Source organism: Protopterus annectens, chromosome 2.part0, assembly GCF_019279795.1.
Source record: "Protopterus annectens isolate FY-2018-M chromosome 2.part0, PAN1.0, whole genome shotgun sequence".
Taxonomy (NCBI): domain Eukaryota; kingdom Metazoa; phylum Chordata; order Ceratodontiformes; family Protopteridae; genus Protopterus; species Protopterus annectens.
Genome location: NC_056728.1, coordinates 507239034 through 507249117, shown reverse-complemented (window position 1 = coordinate 507249117; position 10084 = coordinate 507239034). Strand labels below are relative to the sequence as shown.

The 10084-nt window shown below is 43.3% G+C and overlaps 1 protein-coding gene across 1 annotated transcript in view; it reads right to left on the bottom strand.

The window, feature by feature from the left end:
- The window catches only part of HOOK3 (hook microtubule tethering protein 3), a 2251851-nt gene that overhangs the window by 739330 nt on the left and 1502437 nt on the right, over nt 1-10084 (bottom strand). The window contains exons 13-14 of the mRNA XM_044060904.1: nt 355-439; nt 178-247 (exon numbers count right to left, since the gene is read on the bottom strand). Coding sequence (XP_043916839.1) covers nt 178-247; nt 355-439 — 155 coding nt within the window. The remainder of the gene's footprint in view (nt 1-177; nt 248-354; nt 440-10084) is intronic.

Below are 10084 nucleotides of genomic sequence, written 5' to 3'. Positions count from 1 at the left end.
GTGCTAACAGATGTGCAATCCTCTGCTACAAATGATACAAACTGCATTAAGATGCAACAGCAACATTCTGAACAGACAATGTTCAAAACAGAAAAAAAGGTGCTTGCTATCCATTTATATGCTTTACACCAAATACCATACAGTTATAAAAAATTATAACCCTGTACAGCCACTTACTTAAACTCGGGCGTGATAATTTCCGCAGCAAGGCTATCACTACTACCTTGACTCCCTAATGGCAAAGGTCCTGTGTAAAATAATACAGATAGCAATGGGTCAGTTTCACATTTTTTATCAACTGCAGTCAATACACATGTACAAAGCCAAAGTAATTCCAATGTTGTACAAATATACCTGCTGTAAGCTGTCCTTCTTGTGCCTGTACACACCTCAGCTCTTCAATTGTTTCTTTTAAAGAGTCCCTTTCTGATCGCAGTCTCTACAAAAAAAAAAAAAAAAGTGAAGACCTGACTTCCCTTTCCAAGTTTTCAAATTAAAATGACTCCTCAATATGCTTAAATAACAAGTACATTCCTACCATGTCAGTTGATCTATGATGGGGCCTTCTTTGATGGGTCTTATGACTCCATATGCTTTTCTTCACCAGTCACAGTTCATAATTTTTCTCAGATAATTCTGCACTTGAATTATAAACATTCACCGTGAGTTCCCACTGTGACATCAAATGCTGGCCACAATAACCATGCCCAACTCAAAAGTATGCCTGGGGAGCATATTTCCTGTTACTTAAGAACCAACCATGAAGATTTTATACCTACCCTGTTAACAAGTAAAATACAAGTATATATGGCTAGTTTCACCGAACAGGGGTATGAAGGCCTGGCTACTACTTTGCCAACATGAGCTCGATAAGCTGACTAAGCATTGGAAGAGCAAGTCGGGGGGATACGAATGAAGAGGAGATGTTTGCCAACATCTTGCGGTGGGCGAAACTGAAGGGCATGCTGTTAGGCATGTCTCCTACTTAAGTATGTCAGTGGAGACCGCAGAAAAAAGTGGAAGCAGTCCACTCAATAGGGATGGTGTTGCTCAAAGACTCTACATTCAGCTGTGGCAGCAAGTAATGCCCCATCCTACATCCACTGCATGACCACCCTTGCAGTTCTTAAAAGGTATACAAGGGGTGAGTTTGGAGTGCACAGCAAAAAAAATTGCCAGGTGACTGCCTGCTTGATAGTCACACTATGAAAAGCTTTTGCCTAAGAATAAATGGGCAGAGTTGAAGTGATTGCCTCGATGGTCAGCACGTACGCATGGGAGAAAAATATGCAAGGATATACTTGCTCAGTTTAACACATTCATGAAGACCACAGAACAGCTTTGGCCAGAATCTCACAGATGCCTCAGACAGGTCAGGATAGCCTACAAGCTAAGCAGGTATAGGGTATTGTTTCACCTAAATATAAAAACATTTCAACTTGGAAACAAAGGCCTACTGAACGGATGGTTTCCTGTTAGCTTCTTTCACTTCTGAAACCTATAACGAAAGGTCCTGTGAAATCCAAGGGCTCTACATTAGTAGCCAAGCTCTGAAATTGAGAGGTTTTTATCACAACCATAGGGAAGTATCCATGACTTGGAATGTGAGTGTTTCTTACAACTGCAGGGACCTCAGTGCCTGTAACCACACCCTTCTCTCAGACACCAAATGATAATTACTATTATTTGTGGTTCATTTTCACTGAATATGTCAGTAAGGCACTAGATTTATAGCATGAGTAGCAGAAATGCATACAGGAATCTCCCAATAACATTGAGTGGAGAATATATATTCTTTTACTTCCTCCATTGCTCTATTGCACAAGCACAAAAGTAGAGGATCACATTCTCCTGACTAACAAGACACATCAAGTTTTGAAATAGGCCAGATACGCTTTTGAATCGAAAGCGCCAGTATAGCTTGAAGTACGAGACAGAACAGCAGCTTTTTCACATCATCCAGAATGTAAACCACTAACAGAGTGGTGCCTCTATCTATTGCCCACTACTCTTGCACTCCACATATGGATACAACCAAGTGTTCCAGTATTTATTTATATACCACAAGATGGACTGCTCTCTTAACTGAATGAGGAATGGACCCAAAAGCCCATCTGCATGAGTTTCCTAACCTGACAGACTGCTTGAAATTATTTTTTTCTTTCTTGTTTTTGGGGAGGGTCACTATATCCTTCATCTTGACCATCAGCTTGCTTGTCCCTCTCCTAAAGCTCTCATCCCTTTCTTACTGCCACTTCACAGGAAGAAAGACAGCGAGAAACCTCAGGATATCCTTAGCAGCATGGGAAGGAGGTACACAGCAGAAACAGAGCCAGCATCATCACACATGCTGTGACCACTGAGGTAGGATTTTTTTGTGAGACCTATCGTCAGTGTTCTGATATTATGCAAAAGAGGTATGGTTTGAAGACAGGCCTACTACACACCCACAGAGCAGCAATGCCTATAATCCACTTCCACATTCTGGACCTGGTGATCGGTCTAAGCTCTGAACTATACCAAGATCAAGGAGAGATTTTTCCACTTCAATAAGCAACCCCAACATCAGGATACAAATGCCCATTTTCCTAGTTAGCTCAATCAGAAGCCCAAATCACTAATCAATCCTAGGTCACCAGAGCAGTAGTCAGGGCACCATCAACACACTATGACTCTAAAGCCGGCTAATTTCCAACTGGTTTAAGCCGGCTAATTTCCAAGTGGTTAAAGTGCAACTCCCTTAACCACAACTCTTGAACCATGTGACATTCAAAGTGAGTTTCTCACTTTGTAAGCAAAATGCTCATCATTAAGACTGCAATGGGTTCAGTTGCAGAAACCTATGGTCTAATTAAAAGGGCGATGGGAGATATCCATCACTGCAGGGCCTGGTGATAGGGGTCTGACATTGGATATCCATGAGCATATACTGACTTTGCAATGCCTAACAGCTCACAATCATTAGCAACTCCTACAGTATCCACTGAAGATCACTGAGGAAATCCAGCTGAGAATGCATCAGATTTCAGGTCAGGACCCTGTAATGAGTACTCAAAAAGGGTGCAAAAGCCATGATCCCCTAATCCCTCTCTAATGGCAGGAGTAAGAAAGACTGAAGAGTGCTTACTGCCTAGATAAAGTCTAACTAAATTTAATGCTATGGGCAGGCAAAAAACAATTACTAGAAAATGGATATCAAAATCAAATCCAAAAGTAAAGTACTGAATATTTTTAAAAGACAAAAGAACTGGAGGTGAGATCTTTAAAAAAAGAGGAGCAAAACTACATGCAAATAATGGAATATGTGGAAACAAAACATGCAAAATAATCAAAACCAACTTCTACTTGCAGTACAAAGGAAGCTTAAAATAATTTTAGTGCCTTCAGTCTAGACTTTTGTAAGAACTTCTTCAGAAATGAAAACAAATCCCTTATACCCAAATTTAAATCCTGTATCACTAAATCACGACTAAATAGAAAGAATAGTTGTGTAAAATCTTACTACACCCATAGATGTCCTTCTCTTCCATACTGCAGTATTATTAATCTTTGGGATTCCCCGCTTAAGTGACCTGAACATCCGGCCTGTATACAAAAAACTTTTGCTACTGCATGGTACTTGCGGTGTTGCACATAGCACGGCAAGCAACACAGGGCATAAAGGTGACATTGACATGTACCATCCCTCAGAACTGAATGCCCCACTCAGACCACCAGTCCAAGGATATGACGCATAACACATCATCCAGCAAACAGGAAGTACCAAGGGGGTAGGAGGGTGGGACAGAATACTGCAACATGGAAGAGGAGGACACCTATGGTTATGGTAAGATTTTACACAACTATTCTATGTCCTTCTGTTCCTATGTTGCAGTATTCTTAACCTTTGGGAGAGTACCACAGCTCATGGGAAGAAAAGGGAGGATGGAGCAGAGAAGGTTTCTACGAACCCCTGAAGGGCTGCCCTAGCAAATCCCACTCTGGACCAGGAGAAAGTGTCCAGGTATGGACACAAGACCATGTGGCTGCTTCCAAAATAGATGCAGTGCCCAGACCTTTGAAGAAAGCTCCTGAAGAGGCCACAGCTCTAGTGGAATGAGGTTTCACAGAGGTAGGGAGCGTTTTAGCCTGGGAGACAAATGTAAGAAATAGCCTTAGAGATCCAAGTAGAAATACTTTTTCCCAGCACCCTGAGGTGGAAGAAAACAAACAGTTGCTTGGTTTTCCTAACAGGCTTGGTTTAGTCCAAATAAAAATGGAGTTGTCTGTGCACATCCAAGGAATGAAGCAGCCTCTTACCAGGGTTTTTAGGATTAGGAAAAAAGGTGGGCAGATGAATAGACTGGTTTAGGGACAAACCATTAACTACCACGGGCATAAAGGAAGTATTAATATGGAGAGAGACTCTGTTCTTGTGGAAAATGAGAAAAGGTTGGCAAGCCATAAGGGCTTGGAGTTCAGAAACTCTTCTGGCAGAAGTGATAGAAAACAATTTTGTTGGTAGCCAAGTACAAAATGTTAAGGAAGCTGATGCTGCAGGCTCAAATCGAGCCTGAGTGATCTTTTCCAGGACAAAATTTAGATCCCAGAGAGGAGGAATAGGTTTCCAGGGAGGTTTAATGTGAAGGATGCCTTTGAGGAAGAACTTAACTTCTAACCTAAAGGCTAGAGGAGGAGATGAAGGCAGACATGCTGAAATGGCTGACAGATAGGCTTAAACAGAAGAGTAGGCCAACCCAACCTTAAGAAGCTTACCCAAACAGAAATGAACCACTGGAATGTCCACTGAAAAGGATCTAGGTCCTTCTTTAGACACCAGATAGAGAAAGTGCAGTTGTGTACACTTACCATAAATGTAGATGTTAGAGTGTATTCACTGTTGCAGTCATCACATTTGGGTTATCCCTGCCAGGGTAGCCCTCGGCCAGCCTGAATACCAGAGGCTTAGTATTTCTGCTCTGTTGCTGTCACTTTAGGACTTATGTCAGGTCATCAGTAGTATAAAGTAAGGTAGCCAATGCCATTACATAGAAGAAAGAAGAGGGGGGTGGAGGGAGGGAAACCAGGACTGCAACAGTGTATACAGTGGAACATCTACATTTATGTTAAGTGTACACAACTGTACTATGTTCTTCATGTTTCACTGTTGCAGTCATCATATATGGGTTGATTCCCAAAGCTGAGGAAAAGCGTGGAGGCAGTCAAGAAGACTGGGGGCTGGCTAGGATGCCCTGCAAGACTGCAGTGGCAAAGCCTGCCCTGGATTTGGAGAAGATAGGCAGGTGGTAATGCTTGGTGAAGGTATGAACAGATGTCCATGTTGCAGCCTCCAGGATGTCCCTGGTGGGGACTCCTCTGAGGAAAGCTGTAGAGGTGGAAGTTGCTCTGGTAGAGTGAGTCCTGACCCCCTTAGAGGGAGGTTTCCTGTGTTGCGTGTAGCAGAAATGAATGCAGTGTGCTATCCATTTGGAAATGGCTTGTTTGGATATGGCTTTGCATGCTCCTGCAGCAAAGCTGACTAACAACTGATCAGTATTTCTGAATGATTTAGCCCTGTCTAGACAGAATCTGAGCTGTCTGTGCACATCTAGAGAGTGCAGTATCCTTTCCCCTTGTTTTGTGGGTTAGGGAAAAAGGTGTAGCCCAAAATGAATAGTTTCCACTCGTGGGGATCCATTAGGTTTTTGCTTAGTTCGTCTGCCAGAGTATTTATCCTTCCTGGCAGGAATTGTGCTTGCAGATGTACTTGGTAAGTCAATGCTGTGTCCCACAAGTTCATGGCTAGTCTGCAGAGGGGGGTAGGAATGTGTGCACCCCTGCTTGTTTATGTACCACATGACTGTAGTATTGTCCGTCTTTATAAGTAGTGGTCCAGGATGAAGTAGATCCTTGAAGGCTGTCAGGGCATTTTGAACTGCCAGCATCTCTTTTTGATTGATATGTAGATGCATTTGACTTGCGGACCAATGTGCCCTGAATACATCTTCCTGCCATATGGGCCCCCCAGGCATAATCTGATGCATCTGTTGTTGATGTCTGCCTGGCTGTGGGTAAGGTGAATGGCTGTCCCGTGTTGTGGTGACAGGCTTTTACCTACCATCGAAACTCCTGTTGCAGGCAGGGAATGGGGGTAATTATTGTTTCCAGGCTGTGGCAATGTTGAGTCCAAACACTTTTTAGATACCATTGAAGTGTCCTCATATGCAGTCTTGCATATGGAATTAGCAGAATGCAGGATGCCATGAAGCCCAAAGCCTGCAGAATTTTTCTTGCAGATAACTGGGTCTTTGTTGCCAACCATTTGAAACAAGTAGTCAGTTGTCTGTGTTTGTCTGGCGTGAGATAAGCCATCTGGGCAGTTGTATTTAAGCTTGCACCCTGGAATATTATCTCTTGAGAGGGTACGAGTTTTGATTTCTTTTCGTTTACTGTGTACCCTAAGCCTGTTAGTAATCTTTTTACAAACGCCAGATGCTGTAGTAGAATGTCCTTATTCTCTGCTTGAATGAGGCAGTCGTCTACGGATATATTTGTATTCCTCTTTGTCTGCAAAAAGCAATTTACTGGTGCCAGGCATTTTGTGAAGACCCTGGGCGCAGTAGATAACTGGGCGCAGTAGATAACCCAAAGGGCAGTGCAGAGAATTAGTAGTGCATTGAGCCAGCTATAAATCTGAGGTATCTTCTACATGATTGTCTGATTGGGACATGCAGGTATGCCTCTTTTCGGTCTAAAGTCACAAGCCAAGCCTTCTTGCCCAGCATGGGCAGAAGCTGCTGCAGAGTTAACATTTTCAATTTTGTAATATCCAGGAATGTGTTTAGTAGAGACAGGTCCAGTATTGGTCTCCAGGCTTTGTCCTTTCTGGGCACCAAGAATAGCCTTGAGTAAAATCCAAGTCCCTGCTATTGCTGTGGTACTTGCTGAATGGCTCTCATGTCCATGAGGAATGAAACTTGTTTTTGTGCCTCTGCTCATTGATTGTGTGGCAGGTCTGGCATACCATTTGGCCTTGGCAGGGTATGAAAGTGGAACCTGTAGCCTTGTGATACGATATTTAAGACCCATTTGTCCTGGGTGATCATGTGCCAATTTTGTGCAAAAAGTGTAGTTTTCCCCCCAAAGGAGCTGCCAGAAGATAAGTGCTTGGTGCTGACAGGCGAAGGTCATTGAGACTGTTTCCTGTATGGTTGTGATTTTTCCTCTCCGCTTTTGGAGGTAGAAGCACCCCATTGTTTAGGCCTGTATGAGCCTTGGAGCTGTGATCTGTCTCTGGGGCGTCTATATCTGCCTCTTTGTGGCCTGTCTGACACTGGAAAGGACCAATTCTTTGTAGGCCAGTTCCTGCTAAACCTGGGAGGCTGTACCTGTAAGAAATCCTTGACTGTTTGCATAGATTTAGCTTTGTCCTCCATTTTCTTCAACACCTCTTCTGCTTTAACATCAAACAAGGTTATCATGTTGTAATGGAGCATCTAATAGTTTTGCTTTAACATGATCGGGCAGATTCTGTTCTTTTAACCAAGTATACCTCCTAATGACAGAACCTGTAACAACGGCCCTGCAGGAGGCCTCTAGAGAATCAAAACCACATTGCAAAGTATGCTTTCCCACTTGTTCAGCTGCATGCAATAAATCCTGCATTTCTTTGTTTTCTGCACATTCTGAATTTGTCAACATTTTCTGTTTAGGCAGTGACATAAGATATTGCTGATATTTAAGCATAGGAAACTGAAAATTTAAAGCTCTTACAGCCAGGGTAGCAGAAGTTTAAATCTTTTCCCCCCATCTGTCCAGGGCCCTTGAATCCCTATCAGAGGGGATAGGGTTTTTTGCAGTGGAAGCCTTGACCCCTTTGGGACCCTGAGAGATAGTTTCTGGGTCAGCAGCAGAGTTTTTATAAAGAAATTTATGTGAATCAGGAACCCTGTAGTATCTGTCTGGCTTAACAGGAGCTGGTGGTAAAGAGTCAGGCGACAGACCGGACTCTGAGAATACATCATCTACAATGTCTAAAACAGGAGGAATAGCAAGGGGCCTTTGCTGAGGTAATAAAAGGAAGCATCTGAGCCTTTTCTTGGATTCTGAGTAATCTTGGCTCTCCCAGTGGAAATGCTCCCTCATAGTATGCAGGGTCTCCCCAAAAGAATAATCCTCAGGAGGAGAGGCTGAAGGGATAGATTCCTTCAGCATCAGAATCCTCATAGGGAGGAAGAGAATATTCCTGTTCAAAAGAGGAATCAGAGGAAATGGAAACCTGATCTGAAGATTCATATTCTATCTCTTACCTAGGCCTCTTATCAGGAGGGGGATGGGAGCCCCTGATCAAAGTAATTAGGTCTTCGGCCATTTTAAGTATCTGATTTTTAGGCATGGAGGCCTGTCCAGGAGAATGCTGTACTTGTTTCTTTGTCTTTAGAGCTGCTTTAGACTTTGCCTTTGAAGCTGAAGTTGGTTTTACATATAACTGTGTAGGCCTGAAAACACCCTCAGAAGCAGATGCCTGCTCAGCGGCTCTGGACCCATCTGAGGGAATAGTTTCCGAGTGTCCAATACCTTGAGTTTCCAGCGGCCTAGTCGGCTCCACGTGGGAGTCGGTAGCAGGCATCAGGGGCTGCGAAAGCGCCTCACTGAGAACCAGCGACAGACCTAGCAGAAGCCTCGTAGTCAGTTTTGGACCTCGGATGCCTGTCCTTTTCTTTTTCCTTGCGCTTTTTATAAATTCTGGTAGTCAGTTGTTCCGACAGCATTATATAACTGAATCTTCTGCCAAAGTAATGAAATGCAAAATCATACTGACGCTTAATAGTGCGTTGGTTAAATCTAGCACAAAACCGACAACTAGAAACGTCGTGGTCAGGGCCTAGGAAAGGAATACAGTAAGAATGAAAATCCTTATGAGGTATTTGCTTCCCACAAGAAATATAATTATTAACTTTTTCTGACATCGGTCTGGAGCAAGAAAAAAGTTTCCCCAATGGGGTACTTAGCTTTAATGAAGACTTAGGATCTGAAATTCGAATTTGAAAATCTCAGGAGTCTGCCGACCGGCACTTGCGAACTGCTTTTGCTTCGGGCACCGCGTGGCAAGAAAGACTGAAGAAAATGGCGTCAGTTGCATCTTTTATACCCCTGGCGCACTGACGTCAGGGAGGAGACGACAGCAACTGACGCCAGACTTAGACTTTGGAACTCGGGCCGACTGCGGGTAGCCTGCCAGCAGGATAACCCAATTGTAATGACCGCAACAGTGAAACACAATGAACATCTCTCCATTCTAGCCAATCTAACACACTGTCCTTTAAGGACCTTATCTGATGTAGTGGAGGCCCACTAGTAAAATGTAGACGGGAGTTGGAATAGGTGGGTACCCGGACAAACTACTTAGTGAGGTGATCGGGGAGGTAGTAAATAAAAGAACGAAGGGTATTTTTAAACCCTTGTTAGGAAATACTGCACCCTTGTCCTATGTGCAGCAAAATGGCACTGACACTGTGCAGAGACAGACCATCTACAAAGGAGCCTTGATTTTACCATATAATCTTTGCTTCTGTAGGATAAAAGAGGTCATACGACATAACTGGAGTATTTTTTTCAATAGATCAAAATAAAGTCAAAAGTAGGGGAAAACCTACCATAGTCTACATGAAAGATCTTTGTTTTAAGAATTTGTTGGTGTTAAAGTGGCTGAAAGGGGTATGCACAAATGTCGAAGATGACACCAGTGTAATTTTATTTTAGAGGATGAAGGAGTAAGAATAGGTACTGGCCAGTATATTAAAATAAGAAGTTATGTACCTACCATAACGTTCCATGTTAGTTGTCTTCTTCTCGCCTTCTTTCTTGCTGGATGGGTTCGGAGCCGATCCTCGGCTCCGACTCGGCCATTACTAAAGCTCGAGAGCTAATTCCACCGGCTCGAGGCTCCCCTATATCCCACAATGCTAGGCGGTAACTACTCCGATCTCGTTTGATAGCTATACCAAGCAATCCTAGTCTCCCTAGAATGGAGTAGGGAAACCCACCTCAAACAGTCTGCGTAAAGAAAAGGCAGACCTCAGTAAAGATAGAAGAGGTGGGAGAA